The 20,529-nt window shown below is 37.7% G+C and overlaps 1 protein-coding gene across 4 annotated transcripts in view; it reads right to left on the bottom strand.

Moving 5' to 3' along the window:
* The window catches only part of side-VI (sidestep VI), a 92,223-nt gene that overhangs the window by 46,747 nt on the left and 24,947 nt on the right, over nt 1-20,529 (bottom strand). For 3 of the 4 annotated variants that reach the window (XM_064698468.1, XM_064698471.1, XM_064698469.1), the window contains exon 2: nt 16,671-17,548. In XM_064698468.1, coding sequence (XP_064554538.1) covers nt 16,671-16,788 — 118 coding nt within the window. In that variant the 5' untranslated portion in view covers nt 16,789-17,548. The remainder of the gene's footprint in view (nt 1-16,670; nt 17,549-20,529) is intronic. The other variant, XM_064698470.1, reaches the window with a different exon arrangement.

Below are 20,529 nucleotides of genomic sequence, written 5' to 3'. Positions count from 1 at the left end.
TTTTTTTTAAAAGGATATAACTGATATACAAACTGCTCAGCCAGCACCCTTTACGACCTTCCACCCCTTTGATGCCTGTCGTACAGCTTTTGCATTTCCCAGTACAAGTGCACCCGCCCAAACAAATTATATATATAAATGTTTTATAGTGCTATGCTATGTTATAAAAAAAAACTATTACAACATGCAAATTATAATTGCGCTATTAAAAATTGCATATTAAATGCGACACAACAAAGCAAAAGCAGAAACAACAACAACAACCTGAAGGCATTAGCTGAAACAAGCGATGGGAATGTGTAAGCCGACGCCAAACAGTAACACGAACAGCATTGGGCAATGCAACACTAACACTAACTGCAACAACCACAACAATAAACAACAAAAACAACAACCACTCAGTAGCAGCGACAACAACCAGCCAAAAGTCCTGGCAAATAGTTTAAAACATGATTTTACCCAGCGCAGAGCACGCACCAGAAGCAGTCAGAGCTGCAAATGTGTGCGCGCGCGTGTGGGTGTGTGTGTGTGTTTCTGTGGCTGTGTGTGTCAGTTGTTGCGATTGTTGGATTACTGCCAGCAGGCAGCAAAACCTTGGCCCATAAATTATTCATTGATTAGCAACAAATGCCATTAAACATGCACCCAAAGTGCTTTGCCTGCAGTCAGCGCAACTAGCAGCAGGAGACTTGTGTTTGTGTGCGAGTATGTGTGTTTGTGTATGTCACGCATTTTAAACTGTCATTTGTTAGGCGCCTGCCTCTCGAAATTGCCCAATTGTTGGCTATTGCTGTCCCCTGCCAAACAGTCGTTCCAAAAGCGTGCTATAAATTATCCACTGCTGCTGGCAGGCCATCAAAGAGCGCTAAACGGCTTACACTTTGCGCATATTTTGGCCAAAATCCGCGACTTATGCCCAAATGCCCGCCCCCAAGCTCACGCCCACGCGTGACAATAACAGTTAATGCTGCCGCTGCTCTTGCCATATCCAAGGCCATGGAAAATGTTCTACTCACTTTCTGAATTTTTTTTAATATACCCTACTCTTGCACAGGGTTAAGTCGCCGATCCTTATCTGCCTGTAACACTGGCTATAAATCAATGGCAACAGTATTCGGAATTCTATATGGGCTTTTTTGCATTTTAGCCCTGAACTACTCCAAACGAGACTACAATGGGGACAAGACTAATATCAAGTAATGTTCACTATATAAAAACGTTTGGAATGGATGTTTATTTAAGCATACCATTATTATTTGGCGATTCAATTAACTGCAGATCAGTCACATATAATGCACATACATATATAAAATCACATCATCACTTTTTACTATCCCAAGTTTAGAATTATATTCACTCTCATTACTTCGTTTGTTTTTCATGGATATCCTCTAATGTGAAACATACTCGCAAATGTTTATTTTCTCTAACTAAATATAAAGTTTAATGTTTAACAACCAGTTAAAAAATGTATACCCTTTTAGTTATTTGTGTTCCATTTAATAGTTTAAAGATAGAGCTTATAATTTTATATCTTCATCATCTCAACAAAATAAATCGCACTTAGAGCATTAAAAGTTCGTTGTGCTTTAACCGTGGCATTTTCTTCTTTGTTGTTATTTTTGAGCGCCATTTTATTTTGCGCTGAATTTTAATTTAAAATGTTTTTGGCAGCCTTTTGGTTGCTTTAAAAAAAAATCAAAAAAAAAGGAAAACTTTCACGTCAACGGCTTTTAAGCGCTGATTTTGTACGGAATTTAGAGGGTGGGGCTGGGAGCATACAGGTTGAGCGGCTTGATAAAAATCTGAAAATGGCCAGCAAAGCGAACATTTTTCAATGGCATTTTTTGTGCTTCGTTGTGGGCCAAAGGTGACCCTGAGCTGCGGTTATTTACACATACCAACTTAGGTCACGGACTGCAAAAGGCATGAAGCACACATACAGATGGGTCAGACGGGACACACACACATGATTTATGCAGCTGCTGTTCTGTGTGCGGCTTTTAATTTGCTTAATTTTGCGCTTAGCCACAGCAGCAGTGGCAGCAGCTGCGTTGGTGGCTACTTTGCCACAGCCGACAGCCCCTTTTTAATTTCAATGTGAAAGGCTTTCATCACTCGTACTCTGTACTTTGTGCCTTTCTCAACCCGCTCTATATTTCTCTCTCTCGCTGGTTGTGGCTAATTTGGCAACAGCTGTGACCATTTTTAAATGGAATTTTGCGGGTAAACATACGTCTGCCTTTTCGCTTTCTGCCACATTGATAAATCGCACTTATTTAAGGTGCTTGAACCTCGTGCACCTCTGAGAATCTATGTCACATAGACCCACACAGACACAAACACATACACACACATCCAAAACAGCCTCTTAACTGCGCTTGAAGGAGACTGCAGCCGTAAGGTGAGGGAACACGAAAGAAGCACAAATCTGACAGGCAACAGCTGTGGAATGCACACAGACCCTCAGCCAAGGGTAACAACAGACCTTGCCTTACTTTAAGCTCATAGTTTATTATACTCTCGCAACTAAAGCAGCTTAAACTTAACTTCTTCCATGGAAAGGACTCTTTATATTTGTATTTATGTATCATATATTTTTCTTCAAAGATTTCTTTTGAATTTGCATCTAATGCTTTGAAGCTCTAACATTTATAAATATTACGTAATATTTATATTCAAAAGACTCTCGGTAGATACATATGCATCTTTATGCATTAAATATTTGTTCTAAGAGCCGTTCTTAGAATAACCGAAAATTCAAATAAAAGATATTATTTTTATGCATTTAAGACTAAAAAAAATATTTGTTAGTTTCTTGCAACTTATTTATTTGGATACTGCAATTAGAATATATTTGAAAGACATTTTAACATTTTAAATATTTAATATTTATTTCCTTTTCATATTAGTATTAAATTTAAAATTTGTAATAAAAAAGATTCTGTGGGTGTGCTAGATAAATTGATGATATATTCCCTAAGTGTTCCCCAATATATGTTATTTTGCGTGTTTTGAGCCAATATGAAATGTGATAGCTCTGCAAAAGGTCTATGCATGAGTACACTATTACCTTTAATCAATGTATGACCGCTTAACATTGGGATGGGCTTAGGTTGTAGGCCTAAGCCAACAGGCAACACGGACATAGAGTGCCATAATCAGGGCCATATAGTATTTTTATGTAATCGCACGCACAACCAGACCAGGCAACACATACATACACGTACACCTTCAGTCTCATATTCATGCACACTTTCTGTGGCAATGCCCTCCGGCAATCTGTGGCAGCTTCCAGCGCTTACCCTAAAATTGATTTCATTAAAGTTTCAAAAGATATGCCTCGAACACGAGCACATGCATAGGGTGGAAGTTGGCGAGTTGTTCTCGTGGTTGGCAGTTTGTTCTCGGTGTCTACGTATCAATTAACCTGTCTAACACTTTGTTGTGGTTGTGCCATGCCTAAAAGCATGCAATGCGCCACACTTGATTAAAAATGTAAAAAAGAGAAGCCTATATTCCGGACACAGGCAACTCCCGACGCTCCAACAGGCTGGTATTTAAATTGACAATTTTGCGTGTTTTTTGCTGTTGCATATATACTTTTTATATATACATACTTTTTATTGAGAAAATTGACTCAATTATTGGTTTAATCACGTTTTGCGGTTGGCTAAAAACCAATTTAAAGGGCCTGCCAGAAAGCAACTTTAAGTGCGAAAGAGACCGGAAACGTTCGTTAGAGAAAAAGGGAGCAAGCGAAAGGCATTTCAGCTGACCTTGCAAAAGGCACTCAGACAGATATCCAGAGGCAGTTGAAATTTGCCAACGCGGCAAAAATAGACCCGAAAACTTATGCATAGAAAGAAGACAAGTTCAACGCACCAAAAGGACACGACCAGACAGCAAAAGCCAAGAAAATGCCGGCATGTGGCTAAGTAAATCTGTGTGTGCGGGTATGTGTATGTGTGTGTATGTTTTCCTGTGTTTGACTTTCAGCTTGCAGCTAAATTGTTATCTTCTCGTATTTTAATAATGGCCAGCTTAAAGTGTAGGACAAGAAAAATGTTTGCCAACAAAGAAGCTGACAACAAAAGATATCCAAGCCAAATGTGCGAAAAATCATTAAAAATTCTACAGATAAAGTCGAGACAGACTTACATAAATAGCTAGGTGAGCTACATACTATGCACATGACGTATATTTAGCACAGGTCAATTAAATATGTCTGCAGATACAAAAGCGGAAAGAGGAAAATTAACCAAACAGGACAGGCAAATTCTTGTCAAGATGAATGGTAGGCGGTCCTTAAAGCTGGAGAAGTTACAAAAAATATATATACTATAAGGTAAAGATATGACGGAACTGTGAGAGCATAAGGCAAACCGATATACACAGCCAGTAAGCTGCTTCTTTCTACTGCCAAAAACTACCGATGATGATGAAGACTTATGTCGCTTAAGTGTAATTTATAAGCACTACAAAAACTACAAGCAGCCAAGGATGCAGCTGCAATAGCAATGAGCAGCTGCCTACATTTAGACAGGCAAAGCTGAAGTGGGCGAAGTGCTCGAAACTCGGGCCATGATGCTAATAAAGCTCTACAAGCAGCATGCATATCTGCACTTGTCTCACAGGCAGCCATTAAAAATTCTCAAGTGGCATTTGTTGCCTAAGCAACACTGATCCCCTTCAAGAGCATCAACATGCAACAGTTGAACCTGGCACTTCCGCTGAATGAATTTGAATGAATAGAGTTAAGTAAAATATTAGTCCAGAAAAGTTAATGAGACAATTAAAAGCGTTAGGAGCGCAATTAATGCGATTAATGCAATTAATGTGCGGTGGGACATGAGTAATCCTAAAAAGCCAATGGTTACGCTTGTAATATTTATACATATATAACGTAAGATGTCCCTGCTCGGGCGCCATAGTCGTAATACATTGCGAAATCTGAAATTATTATACATACATATATATAAGTTATATTATAAAAAGCCAGGTCTCGACTTCAAAGCCTACAATCTAAATGTGATTTCTGCTTGGGCGCCAGCTACTTGGTCGGTTGAAAAAGAACTAATTATTTTTTCGGAAAATACACAATTATAGTTTGCTGAAATATTCCTACAGATATATGTATATTAAAACTGAAGATTCCAATATTTCCAATCGGTGGCTGCTTTTATAGATCTTGGCTTGACCGACAACACCGACTGCCACTTAGCTCAGATTAGAAATAGAAAATAGAAGAACGGAAGCCAGGCTGCGCAAAGTTCTGACTAGGACGGGCCCCTAAAATAGCCGCTGTCATCAAGCAAGGAAAAAAAAAACCCAGCGAATGAAATAAAGTTGAGGCCCAACAAAGAAAATGGAAAATTTATGAAATTCAGACACCAACACAGCGAAAAAAAAAATGTAATACACAGAAATAAGTGTGTTGGAAAATTTATTTCATCAATTTAAAAGTAAATTGTTTGGAGAATACAGCACAAGAGCAGTAACAACAACAACAGCAGCAAGACTATAAACAGCTTAACTAATACATGCACAAAGCTTTACACACACACACACATATAATGAAGCGGAAAGTTGTTTGGGATGGCAAATAAAAGCGCCTGAGAGTGGAATTTGTTGTTGAGGCTGACAAAGAAATCGATTATGCCTTAATCTGTTGTTAGAGCAGCTCGAAATAGGTAAATACATAAATGATATACGGCCCGAGTCAGTGTCAGACCCAGTTTATAGTGGCACACAAAAGTATGGTATGTCAACGGAGACAAATGGCAAAATGCTGCAGCCGCAGCAGAAACAGCAACTTGAGCTGCATGTTGCGCATACGTCGCGTGGGCAAGCAGCCAGACTGCGTCGTTCAGGGCCAAGCTCAGCTCGCATAGCTTTTGCCAGATAAGCGCGCCATGGGAAGAGAGTTGCCAGTGCAGTTCTTGTTCCTGTTGTTGTTGTTTGCTGTGGCGTCGAGTACATGTGTAAATTACGAGTTTCGCACAAAAGTTGCAACAACAACAGCAGCAGCCAGAGCGCTACATTGAGCAAGGACAGCTAGCAGAATGGTAGTCAGGCAGTTGCCCTTGCAAATACAGATACACGCTCCAAAAGTGGCTAAAAGTGTACGTAAAAATGCATGATATATGGTAAATGTTTTGTGGCATTTTTGGCTTAGTCTGCAGCTCTTAACTGACGCTTGTAGCTGCCGGAGTATCTTTTCTGCTGCTGCTGCTACTGCTGCTGCCCCTGCTGTTGCTGTTACTCCGCCCGCCCCTGTTTCCTCAGGCTATATCTCCAGGCAAGCATAATGCATACAAATTGTGGCATTTTATGTGTGTATGTGTGTGTCTGTGTGCGTGGGTTGGTCTGCATTTAAGCATGGAACATGACATTTAACGATTATCATTGATAAGGGCATGTTGCAGCAATGCCAGAGTATAAAATTGCAATGCTGCAAGTTGAGAATCCAGCTGGGATTCCGGGTAGTTGTAAAAGAAAAGTCAGGTTAAAAGCTACGTTTAAATATGCTGAACTTTTTGAGCTTCAACTTAAATCCGATGATTTTTTAAAAGCGTTTTAAAGATTTTAATATTTAAATAATTGCCCCAGGTAGCTACCTGTCTCCTACAACTTTTATTGGCCCAAGGCCAGAGCATTTGGCCAACTTTCGCTTCAATTCAGCTGCAGCAACAATTGCTCCTAATTTTTTGCACATAAATCAGACTGAAAATTGAGCAGCCAGAGGAATAAATATGCACATAAATAGACATTACAGCCGGCCCACACAGAGCCGCAAAAAAATCTTGGTCCAGTAACTTCGGCTCAACAACTTCTGGGTAATAGAAATTGTAAACTAAAATTGAATTATCTTTTGACCAAGGCACAATTTAAAAATTACTCACTTGGAAAATTCAATCAGTAAACGGGCAGCTCACCACAACAAAAGCACAGCTCACCTTTTACCCAGCCAAAGCCCACCTACACTCAAAGTCTTTCAGTGTTTATGTGTGTGCGTGGGGGGCAAGTAAATAAATGAAATAAAAAAGCAGCAATTGCCTCAGAAAGAAATTTTGGTAGGCTCGCAAGCACACACACACACCTGTACAGCACCTTTAAGAGGCAGCCGAAAAATGCTTAAGATGCCGACAAGTCCAAGCAAAAGAAAAATGTACACAATTTTTATTCCGCTTTACAAAGGCTTCGAGGAATTTGAGCTTGGCCCATGCTGGTTATGTTGACTTAAGCTTTAAGCTGCTCAACCGAAGCGCGTAACGGCAATTTGTGCGTGTTGTTTGCCACCGCTTGGGCACCGCAGGCCATGCGCACGCATTAGCGCCGCTAAGTAGGCAACGCAACGCGGCGCAGCGTACAAAATCAGAGAATTCTTTGCGAACCGGGCGTACCAGAATCCTTCAGGCAGCAGCAATGCCCAAGTAAATAATTATTTTTTGAAAGCCCATATTTCAAGCTACTTACCAAACTAAAAACGCACTTAATTTTTGTTGTCAGGTATTACCTTAGAATAAAATAATAATAATAATAATGAAATGCAATCATAAATCGGTATTTTACTATATTATTGATTTCGTGCAGAATTAAGATTTAAAGATAGTTAAGCCTGTAGCCATTAGATAATTTTATATTATTGAACAATGATATACCAAAAAAACATTGTTTTTAATTTTCGTATGCTAATGTTTTAGTGGCCATTTTAAATGTTTACTAAAATAAATAACAGAAGCAGATTTAAAATATTTTTAGATCTAGCTTAGCTTATTTACCAACACTTTTTGTTACTTTTGAAAATCATTTTACTCATTATTTTTTTTAATATTTGTTTTTCCCTTTCGGTCTTTCGATATTTTTTTACTAAGAGTTTTCATCTAGCCTAGGCATTGCCCTCGAGCTCTGTTAATAACTTTATCAACTCACAACTAGCCGCAAAAGATGCATGCTAACTGCTTGTAAGTTTATTTGGCACTTATTTTTTGGTCGTCTTCAAGAATTCACCCCAAGCACACACACCTTGCCTCATTTAATATATATATATATATTTATTCGCTTTATGTGTCCAGCTTTAATGTGGTTTTTGGCAATACCACGTGTCGTAAACGTTATGTGCACAGCTTGAAAAAGCCACATGAGGGTGGCACATGCGTTAGCTAGGACAATGGCACGAAGCTACACACGAGATTTAGATTGGTGTTTCAAACTTTACCTTCCCTCTCCACCCGCCATTTCTGATGCGCTCATATCTCTCGGATACACTTATTTTTTGCGTATGAAAATCTCATAGAGTTGGTTTTAAACGCAGTTAATCCTGCTTATTTCTACCGCAACACCAAAAATGCAAAGGTAGCAGGGTGAAGAGGTGAGCTAAGGTGTGCTCGCATTGCTAAGCTGTCGCTCGATCCCAAAAAGGTATGCCACGCACATGAACACACGAACACACACTCTCAAATTCATTACACAAGCAATGTCGAGTAATGGCTTTGTCTGTAAGTAGCTTGTGATTGAATTGAGCCAGGAGCCAGCCAACCCAGCTGCCAACATCTCATTTGGATCGCATACACACCTGACAATTGTCGTTCCCACATACAGACATATATATCTGTGTGAATGTGTGTGGGTGAGTGTTAGCTAAAATGAAAAATGAAATCAAAGCATTTAAAGCGCCGCATTCGCTGACATTGAATGCTGCCTCTGACAACGCGTACCCCTTTTCCAGCGCTCTTTGGCGCTGCCATGGGATTAGGGCTTGATCCATGTTATTTATGTGTTTTGCGTGTGTGTGTGTGTGTGTGTGCACATACATACATAGCAAATGAAACTGGTGCCGCACCCACTCTAGCCGAACAGCACTACACGTGAAAATGTGCGCACAATGAAACCTTTTCAATTATTTTTGTTGGCGTTGCTTGGGTTTTCCGTGTGTTGGGTCGAGGTGATTTCTTGGCACCCGACTCCCCGTTTTTGTTGTTTCGTCTTATTGAAAACCGTGTGTGCACATGGCAACTAAGAGCAATTCATTCAAGGTGTAAGCTGTGACTGCATGTGTTGCTAAAGTGGGCTATTAAGCATACTCGAACTCGTATCTACGATCAGATTCAGGTTAATATCCTAAAAAGGGATCCAGCTCTAATGAAAAGAACAAAATAGAATAAATTCATAAAGAAGGGTATGATAGTCAAATTATAGAAAAGGATAGGAGAAAATAAAATGAGCTACTCAGAATTTGAATAATATGATCCCAATATCTCAATATATATTTGATGTAATATAATTATAATAAAAATATAATAATTATGTATACATTGCCTATCAATTTACGTCAAATATACATTGAGTGTAAATCCCCAGTCCCCGTTCTTATCAGTTATTTATTAATTAAATATAATTCATATTTCCAAATTCGGCGAGTCATAAAAATATTAATTGATATGCTTGTGAATAAAATAAACATACACTGAAAAATCTGATTTTCTTGTGACTATTCTCCTTGCGACATTTAAATTAAATACTTTTAAAGTCGCAGCTTGAGGCTATCGCTGCTGGCGGCAGTTTAAATGAGCATTATTCACATGCATGCCAAGCCTAATTTCATATAAAAAAAGGTTTTATCGATTTTTAAAAAGACTTTTGGCCTTAAAAATGTTTAAAACAATAAAACCACATTCCTTTTCATTAAGCCTGCCCATAACTGTGCTTATAAATTCAATTTATTTGTTGCCTGTGCCAACAATTACATGAAATGTGAGGCAGTAGTCGCCTAAAAGCAATTCGTTGTAACTATTTGACGGTGCATTCAATAATATACGTAAATAGCTGGCGTAGTAATGTCTTGGGTAAACAATTTTAATTTCTGCATGCAGCTCAGGGGCTGAGTTCTGCATTTATAATTGCCACAGACAGCGGTTTGGGTGCTGGCGATGTGGATTCAGTGGAGTGCGACATGCAAACCACACTCGTATGCCATTCGATAAGAGACGACAAACGATGCCGCATGCCAGTGTCAGTTGCCTCGAACTGAAACTGCTGGAAAATTATGGTAAAACATACAGCGACGTCGGCTAATAGCCGTGCGCCGGGCCCACAAGGCTGCAACCGGTATTGGTAGGCGATGGTGCATACAAAACGAGGGCTTGGCATGCCACACACACACACACACGCAAACACACAGATACACATGCAAACACACGCATCCCTTGTCAGAGAAGGACAGATAGACATGCAGACAGATAGACAGACAGCTATACGGACTGGCAGACAGTCAGCCAGACATTGGTTAGTTGGGCGGGGCCTGGGGGTCGGAGGCGTCTCGTCTGGATTGCATGCCGTCTACCAGCTGGGTATGCCACACAATGCAAGTGACAGTTTATGGTATGCAGGTATGCAATGCATTTTATTTGCTTTCGATTAGACATCAGCCCATGCGACATGCCGCCAGCTGCACTCCTTGACGTTGCGTTGCCTTGTTTGTTAGCCTTGTTTATTGCGACTAATTTCGTGTTAAGAAATTTGCAAATACGAAAAGCTTTGACAACGTCTATCCAGCACGTCGTATGCTGATTAATGCAGCTCGGCCGGATACATATCAAATACGTTTCTGGTTCCTACTGCCACTGAATGCTTTTTAATGTCGGATCTCTGATTCTGACTGGCTGTCAGCAACAGCTGTTGTCAATTTAAATATGCTGCGCTCACACGATGAACTTGAATTTTAAATGCTGCCGCACCGCAAATAACATGTTGTGTGTGGTCATTAAATGTCAGTTGAACAAAAACAATACCCGCTTGCCCCAACACAAACTACATGTTAATATACCCAAAGGCTCCCTCGATATGAAGGCAGCTCCATAACTGTCAGTTTGATGACTGCGCCACGGCCCTTAACTGTCAAAGTTGAGAAACAAATTTCACGTGAAATCTTTTATAAATAATAATATGATTTTTTTTTTAAGAGGCCTTTAACATTTCTACGATAATTATATACTTTTTGGCATATTAAGTTCGCTTTAATTATACTATTACACTATACTTTTAATTAGCTTATATTTAATGAAAAGAACATATATTTTTACAGAGAATCTTCGTTATGCAACAATTTTATTTTTTTTGTTTTTAACAGACAGAAATTTTGTAAAATGAGGTCGAGTTTAACAAAGCAATTGCATCTATTAAAATTATTCATCCTGCACTTATTAAGGCTCTTCTCTTATATCTTAAAAGACTCTTTTAGCACATCCTTCTTCTTTATAATCTTTTGTACGGCATTATAACATATCTTTAAAAAATCGATATTAATTGTTGCAGAGCATATTGAATTAATAAACGTATTTAACAATAAGGATTGTATTATTTTAGAAAGTTGCCACTGTTGGGCCGAGCAAAATTTATGGTCCATGCCTGATTTATGTGACAAGTCTCAAACTGTTGAAATACGTGCGAGTCCACGAAAACTATTAAATGCAAAATCAACAAACACGCAGCGGTAGTCTCGGTAAAAAGGCGTTCACTTGATGATATTGTCACGTTTCGGTTGTTCGAAACATAAAAAAAAAACAAAGTCCAAAAATATTGAGGAAACAGGATACTCCCTGCTTGGGTGGCGCGCGCTGCGTATGTGCAATTTGTAGGATGCTGCGAAATTGTTTTTTTGCGATTCGCAGCCAATGCCAAGTAAACATCATTTTTTTGTCGGTAGTTAATAATCAGGCTAAAAGCCATTGCAGGTGTGGCTGCAGGTGCGCTAGCAGGTGTACATGTGTATATGTGAAGGTGTGTGTGTGTGTCTTTGGCATATGTAACAATGTTTGCATGGCCAGATTCAGATTAAAAATTATGCTTTGTTTGCCAACTGTCAGCACAAAAAGCGGCAGCGACAGCGCAACAAAACAAAAAAAAACTTTTTGTTGGCCCACAATGACAACAAACCAAACAAAAGTTGCCAAAAAATCTTTTTCGCAGCGGGTGTGTGGGCGTGTGGGTGTGGGGTGTGGGGTGTGTGTATGTGGTTGTCTTACCTTGCAACGAAAATATGTGTCAACGGATGACCGTCATAGTCGTTATCCCATATACTATAATAATGGGGCTGACTTGGCTAAGAAACTGGCCCCAATTTTATCATCTTTTTTTCGTACCAATCAGCTTCTTTTTTTATTTATGTTTTTTCTTCTCTTTCTCTTTTATGTCGTTCTGCAAGTTGAAGTTTATTTTGTAAACATGCCACTAAAAGTTTTCCACTTTCCTCTAAAATACTCAAACCAAATGCCAACACCAGCGACAACGTGTCGCGTTCGCGTTCTTATTCTGACTCATTCTCTCTTTCTTCCATTTTGTCTTTCTTTCTCTCTCTCTCGCTCTCTTTCTCACTCGCCTTCTGTCTCTTTTTCGGTATGTGTGTGTTTTTTTAGTTAATTTAAAAAGTTTTTCGGTTGCTTCTGCTGCTGATTCTGTTTCTTGCTTTTTGTATTTTCAATTTTTTTTCTTTTCTTTTTAGTGTTTGTTTGATTTGCAGCAGTCAGAAAATTGGTAAACGATTCGTCGCAATTCTCTTCTTCTTCTACTCTTCATGCTGTACCACATTTTGTAGTTGTGGTCGTATTTGGCCTGGGAAATGTGACATTTGTGCGCCTTTTATTTTGTCAAGGAATTGCTTTTACAGTTTTTGGTTCGTTTGCTCTGCTTTTGGCTGCTACTTCAACTCTAAAATGTTTCTTTTATTTATGTGCTGTCACCGAAATTGAATTAGAAATCGCATGTTATGCCAGCTGCCCCAGGTAGTCTCTACAGCTATAGCTATCGCTATCCCAATCCGAATCTATCATAGACTGCCGCTGTGTGTGTAATATTCTGTGGGATTCGGTTTATTTTACTAAGCTCTAAAACATTTTAAATTGATGTGGTCAGTGGATGTAGCCAACATTCATCTCTTTATGAGACTGAGTGTGAATGACGGATACATAGGGGATACAACTTTAAATCATTTTATTTTTGATTGTTCCTCAATCATTTGATGATGTTTTTTATATTTCTTAAACAACCGCATAGCTTAGTGCATTCCCTTTTAGACGTACGGTCACATATCAAAGAGACACGCAAAAAAGCTAATTTTTTTAAATTTAATTTAAAACTTTAAAAATAAAAAAGCACTCAGCTTTTTTGACAGAATTATGCATTTTTAAGATGCACTAAAGTCTAAATAATTGCAATTTAACAAAAAAAAATAATATGAATTAAAAATTTTTTTTTCATATCATTAAATTCAATCTTTAGAATTACTTCAACAATTTTTGGTCTAATCTCGATACCCTCGATGAACTTATTTTTGTTTTTGATTGTATGCGCGGAGGCACATTCCTGGCACATAAATCGATAATTTTATTGTTATTATACATTTTTTTAATATGACTTAATTGCTACTAACAAAAATTGCTTTTCCATCAGTATTTTCGACAGTTTCTTAGATATTAATTTATTTTGCTGCTATAAATTCTAAAATAAGTCTAAAGTTTACTACACCTGTGACCACATATATACTAGTGCAGCTAGTATGAGCTAAAACTTATTTATTATTTAATTGCCCCAGTTTAAATAGGAAACTATTTTTTGTACCATTAAAAGCCAGACAGAAACGCATTTCATGTGAAGTATTTTAAATATGTTGCAACTTCAACTGCAACGCCGACTGCACGTTTAGTGCACACTTTAATTAGATTTCATTTAGAGCGTGTCTTCTTGGAGCTGCCAACTGCTGTCCTACCCAGCCGGCCGGCCGCCTGCCAAACCAGCAACGCGGACACTGACGCCGACACCGACGCGGACACGAACGTGGCCTGTTGACAAGAGCGTTGTGTCTCTGTCGACGTTTACGTCTTGCTCTCTAACCCACTCACCCTTCCCCTACATAAAGTTTCTGTACTGGTATCTGCAAACGCAAAATTCGTGCGCTTTTTGCGTGAAAAATGATGGAAAATAATTTGCAAACGTTGAAGACTTAAAGCAAACTCAAAGTTGAGCCCGAACGTGCGTTTGACGTGGCCATTTGCTACACGTTTTTGCCCAGGGATACCCTCGACGTTGGTTACCTGTTTGCCTAGCCCAGCTTTGCTTGTGTTTACTCTTCGCCGTGGCACACGCCTCCTCTCGGTCTATTCCGCGTTTCTGTGTATTTAGGTGAAATTTATTTTACTAATTATTATGTAAGCGCTCGAGCTACGAGCGCTGTGTAATGAAATTAAAGCTTTTTTCCAGAGGTGTCAAATGCGCTGCTGCTTTATTCAGGCTCAACTAATACTCTATAAATACATATATGAGAACAACAGGAATCCACATTTTATTTATGCGTCCGCTCTATAGGAAATTATTTGGTCAACTCAATTTTCTTTACTTCATTTCATTTTATAAATTCCCTGGTCGCTGGAAAATGTGCACAGCGCAATAAATTTATACATGCAACGAAAATAAGAGATCAACAGCAAAATGCGAGCACAAATTTTTATATAGCACTCTAGGGATAATCAGCAGCAACAGCAACAGCAACAACAACAGCCAGCAGCAGCAGCAGCTAATGTAAAGTCCAACGCAGACACATAAAAATGAAAATTTATGCAGCTCGGAAAAGTAGTCACCGCAGGGATAAGGCTAACGGGGCGTGGCCCAACCCAATGGGCGCTCAATGGGGCAGGTGACGCAGGTGACGCTTTGGATTTGTGACTGCGGAACAAAAAAATATAAATAAATAAGAAAAAACAATAACAACAAGAGCCATAAACAAGCGCGGCGCACATGTCGCCTCTTGCCTCTTGGAAAAAAGTTAATAATGAAGTTGTATAAATTGCATAATTTTATATTTATTAATTTAACATTTTCGCGCAGCTCAACTTTGGTTTATTTGAACACACACAAACATACACACACACATGTGAACAACAACAATAATTGCCACATTTTTAAGCACTGGCCATAAAAACCTTCTACTTCACTGCACTGTAGAATGCAGATAAATGCTGCATTTAATAACAGCTACCAACAATTTAGTGCAGTTTACACGTACATGGAATGCGCAAAATTTTTTAATTGAGAAATGGTATTTCAATTATGGAAAAGGTTATATTGCAAATTCGAAGAATAACTGGCAAATTAAAAAGAAATTAAAAACATTTTCATGTACATGCGAATTATTGAGGATAGCACACAATTTTGAATGAAAGATAAAAAATCGAATCGAAAATCGAAATCGAAATAAAAGCAGACCTTTCATAGCTTAATCAATTTGTACACATACAAAAACTATTATTTACATATTTAGTTATTATATATATGTAAGGTTAAGAGTTATCAGCCACCTAGGTCAGAGGTATTCTTAAGACTCTAGATCGAGTTTCTTTCCTCGCAAATATACAAATTTAAATTTTAATTGCTTATAAAAATGCAATCTACGTAGTTAGCTCAGTTATGATACAAGATATGAACTTTTTCTGTTAAATTTAAAAGTTTTGGTTTTATAGTCGATTAATCGCATGACGTCCATTAATGTATTTCAACATTTTGTTGTTTTAACAGCTTGCCAAGCTTTTCTCACATCATCTTCTAGAGTTTGGCAAACAAAAAGACTTTAAGCAAAGTTTCAAATGAGCAATTAAAATTTTATGATTCTGCTGCATAATTTAAATTAATATGCTAAATGCTCACAGCTTTTACTCTCAGCCAAAGGAGGACCGAAAAATTAAAAAAAATACGCCACACACAAATTTAAAATGCAACTCAATGGATAAATACTCAAGCAATATAAATACTAGGCTTACATTAAAAACAAAAAAAAATCAATTAAATAAATAAAAACAATCAAATGTCGACCAATTTGAATAAATAATTTTAATTAAATTGTTGTTTGTATGATAACGTGTCAAGATGTATGTGTAGTGCGAGAACCGAGAATGTAAGGCTAGCAGATACCTTGAGTACAGAATGATTTTATATTCCATCGTTAGAGATGCAGGTTGTGCTTTTTACCCAATCTAATACCTCACATATCTGTCCTAACTGATGCAGTCATCAGCACTTAGTTGCACCCAATATTCCAGTTTTTTTGTCTCTATACTAAACTCTAAACTTGTGATTATACTATATATATATATATATATCCTACTGCAGTAAGAACTGGTGGACTATCTATATGATAAATGGACTATGAAATATGTTATATATATCATGTATAAGGGTATAATGTTACGTAGTACACACTCTTTTGGCGATGAATATCGTTTACATTATCTGTCGTGGTTATATCATTGGTATACCCAAGTGTGCCCGTTTCCTTAAAGCAGGGTATAAACAACGTTTGAGCAGGACCAGTTTATAATTGTCAATAAATTATGGCTCGGATAATGGAAAAATATTAATTTTCAACCATATTATCAATAAATAATCAATAAAATTAAATATTTATATGGTATTTAAATGGCAAAGGAAGTGTCAAACAATTTTTTTGTATATTATCTGAAAAAAAAAGTATCTGGTTTTGAATACAACAGTTTTTATTATTAAAGCACCATCCTAAATAGAATCTCAGCCAATATCAGGTCAAGAAATTGCATTTTAATGTCTGATATAATATACCCTAAAGATTCTCCGTATATAATATAATAGATATTATGTGTGCTTACCTGGCTTATAGCCATCGACATGCTCGTGTGTCTCGGTCCCGGTTAGGTACAGGGTGCCAATGATGAGGCATAAAATGAACGGTGTGCATTTCAGTTGCTGCTTCATGTTGGACCCCATTTTCTTTCGGCTTCCTTTTTTCTGACTGTGCCAAATGGCAATTGTAAATGTAACACGTAAATTCTCTATGTATGTGGTGTGTACTGTATAGGTAGAGAGCGGCTACATGGGCATAAAAAATTCAAATAAATTTGCTTCGCTTTATGCAAACATCATTTCAAATATGCACACACACGTACATACACACTCACACATACGGGCCAAATGATTTGCTGGCTTTTTGCGTGTGTGTTTAGTGACAATATTCGTGCACGTGGTTGTTGGTGTTCGTGGTGTTATTTTATATATTTTATTTTCTTTGGCTGGAATCCTTTTTGTTGTTGCTTTAATTTTTTTTTCACTTAATTAAAAACTTTTGCGCTGCTCATAAATTCATTTAAATATTTACAAACAGTCGCCCTTTTTCAGCTGATGTTGTTGTTCGTTCTTTATGTTGTGTTTGTTTTGTTGTTGTTATTTTTTGTCAAAACACATAACCGTTAAGATGAATTTTTAATAGAATTTGACGAGGCGACGAAGCAACTTTAGTGGCAGGCCCCTTTCTCTCACTCACACTCGCACCCGGAGTGTGTGTGCTTAAGGGTATTTTGTATGTGTGTTTATTAATATTTTAAATAAAGCGCGCACGTGTTGGTTATTTTAAGCTGCGTTTTCACTCGCAATAGCAGCTTCTTAAAATTTGATTTCTAATCCTTTCACCATGTTGACACTGGAAATTTTTTTGCCACAGTGCCTTCAAATGTCTTTCATCGGTCCACTACTGGAATTAAAATAGATAAATAGATTTATGTGATTAGTACCGAAATTCAGCTAGTTTCACTCGGGAATTTGTCTATATATAAATGACCAAAACATTTGCCGGTCATTACATAATGCCAGTGAGTAGAGGGAGAGGGAAAAACCTAATGCCAATCAATAATGATAGATTAGACCCGTCCGGCCATCGCACACAAGACTCGTAAATAATATACAAGCCCAGGATGCGGCCCGCCAAATGAAATAGCCCAAAAAAACTTTTGCACAACGTATTAATTGAGTAAATCTTAAGAATGGGCCGTAGGGAAGGAGCAGGCTGTGAGGTTGCACGTGCCATGTAAACATGCCAGATGAAGTTATCCCAGACATACGCAATCGAAATGTCAATAGGTTCAAGTTGTGCTCAGGTATGTAGACAAATACTCATATATACCCCTATATGAACCGCAGATATATATGTATATAGAACTTCCATATATTTTTGCGACCTGACAGGCTCTACTTGCCAAATACAGGTAATTGACAAAGGAGTCATGAAAACTTTGACTTGAAAGTTTCGCCACGTTTTTTGTTTAACACGCAGCTCGAACAAGCTGATAAACTTGCATGACATTCCGGTGACTGCCACGTAGACAACCCCCAAGTTCTCAGCCCCAAATTTCAGCTGGCATCAAGCATTGCCAGATGGGGGCCCAACCCAGTGCCCCTCGCGCTTGTTGCCTTGACTAAGTTTGCATTGGGTAATTAAGAGCTGTGCAAGTGTTTATTGAGAGAGATTGCGAGAAGCTGCGAACTTGCGGCTAAGTAGTTGTTAGTTGCTAACTAGTGTCAAACTAGTGCTACTCTCTGCGCCCAGTACAAACTTCTAGAGCAAAAGTTCAACCAAAGCCACAAAATATAATGATTAAAAAGATAAGCGCAAGCACCGAGGCGATTAACAGCTGCTTTTCACTTTAAAACCAAAGGATAATTTAGCAAAGATTATTTTCGAGATTCCCAAGAAAGTTATCCATTTTATTTTTGATTTAATTATAAAAGAAAGAAACATAGCTTTTAATTTGCATGAGATTTGATGGCCTTTGTAAATGTCAAAGTACAGCAAGAGACTGAAACTTTCGACTTGGGACTGAAATAATATTTAATTAATTCAAGAATATATTGGTTTTTTAATTAACTCCACAAATGTCGCTTTAATTATTATATTGAAGCTGACATAGCTCTACCAAACTAAGTGAACATATTTGAATTAGCACTTGGAACCGGATAAGTTCAGCTAAAGCAATTACTTATATCTTATCTGTAACTAGAAATTACTTAAAAAAATAAAATATAATATTCATGTCTAAGTCAATAAAAGCTCTGATTACGATGGAGTAATTAGGATGGATTGGTAATCAATATTATAAAACTTATGAAAGTATAATATTATTTTACAAAAAAGGCACACCATATGCATAGAAAGATCCCATTCTTTTTATTTGTAGAAAGTGCAATTTTCTAAATAAATAAAAGTCACTGAACCCATTGCATTCGTATCACCTATTAAAGAGTCAACAAATGTCACAGCACACTTTTGCCCATGTTTGCAAAAAACGTAGCCAACTTGGAAGCAGCAAAAACCATTCAATTATGCCAACAATATGCACACATTTCAGCCAAACCGACTAACAAACAACAAAGGCAAAAACAACTTAAAACCAAAACGATATTCATAAAACTATTGCGACGAGTGCGCTGACTAACAATAAAACAAAAAATATAACAAAAAACAAACGTAGCGAATCGAAATGAATGAGCAGCGAGTGCAGTGGAATCGGGTGAATGTTCTTGCTGCTGCTTCAATGGTAGTTTTTGCTGTTGCCATGAAGTCGCTTGCCTGCCTGCCAGTGAATATCTGTGAGTGTTTTGTGAATGCCTGTTAGTTTCTGTGAATGCCTCTTGGCGTTTAGCGCACAAATTGAGCGCAGCAATTTCATTTAAATGTGCACAATAAACTTAGTTCATGACCCCTCGAGCATTTTGACTATGATATGCTGGCATCTCTTTCTACCTATGTCTGCCTCAACTTCTAAATCACATTAAATTTTGCTAACAAAATGCATAATGCAAGACCTTTAGCCAGGGCGCCAGCAGCACAGCTGCTATGGCTTTTACATGCCAGCAGGCATGCCGGAAGTGCAACACACACACGCAGCTCACACGTACACACTCACACACGCCCGCACAGAGTTTAGCTTTGTTGTTTGACAATTGAATTCAAATGAATTGCGGTTGCGTTTTATAACAAAGCCAAGTCAGCGACATGGTAATGCAAAAAGTGACTATATGGAACAGCGAAGCAGAGCACAGCCAAGGAAAATTTTTGAAAAATTGCGAAACCAATAAGCAAGAGGAAGAGAGTGGGTGTGTGAGTGTGTGTGTTCGAGCAAGCGAGACACACAAACGGGAATACAACGGTAATTTAGTCACTTGACATGCTTTTCAAGCTGACAAATGTTGCGATTTGTCACTGGTTTTTCGTGCTCGTGAAGTTGTCTTGTTGTGGTTTTGCTTTTCGTATTTCCCTCCGCTGGGTTCCTTTCCATTTCATTTGCATGCAATATTTTTTTTGTATATCTTGTTTTGAGTTTTAAACTGACGCAGTGACAGGTATAAATAAAAGCCAGGATAAGTAAAAAGTAGGGTATTTTTGTAGGCATTGATGTTTTTTAAAATTGGTTTATGTTCTAGTATATTTAATTTATGCAGTTTCAATTCATTTTGGAAAATAGCATTCAATAAAATTAATATTAAACCAGCAAACTATATTTTAATATTCAAAGTTTCTGTTTTCTATTTCTTTTAGTTTATTACAAAAAGACAAAATTGTTACAGTCACTCTAAATTACTTATTGAAACTCAATCAATTACATAAATTTACTTATATATTTAATTAATTTGATAAATGTACCAGAAACTGCAAAAGGCTTATTTATTGATTCCCTT

Source organism: Drosophila montana, unplaced genomic scaffold, assembly GCF_035044405.1.
Source record: "Drosophila montana isolate Dmon_TW-CO22-7 unplaced genomic scaffold, ASM3504440v1 contig_778_1, whole genome shotgun sequence".
In the NCBI taxonomy this organism is placed as follows: Eukaryota; Metazoa; Arthropoda; class Insecta; order Diptera; family Drosophilidae; genus Drosophila; species Drosophila montana.
This window is presented reverse-complemented; position numbering and strand designations above follow the sequence as displayed.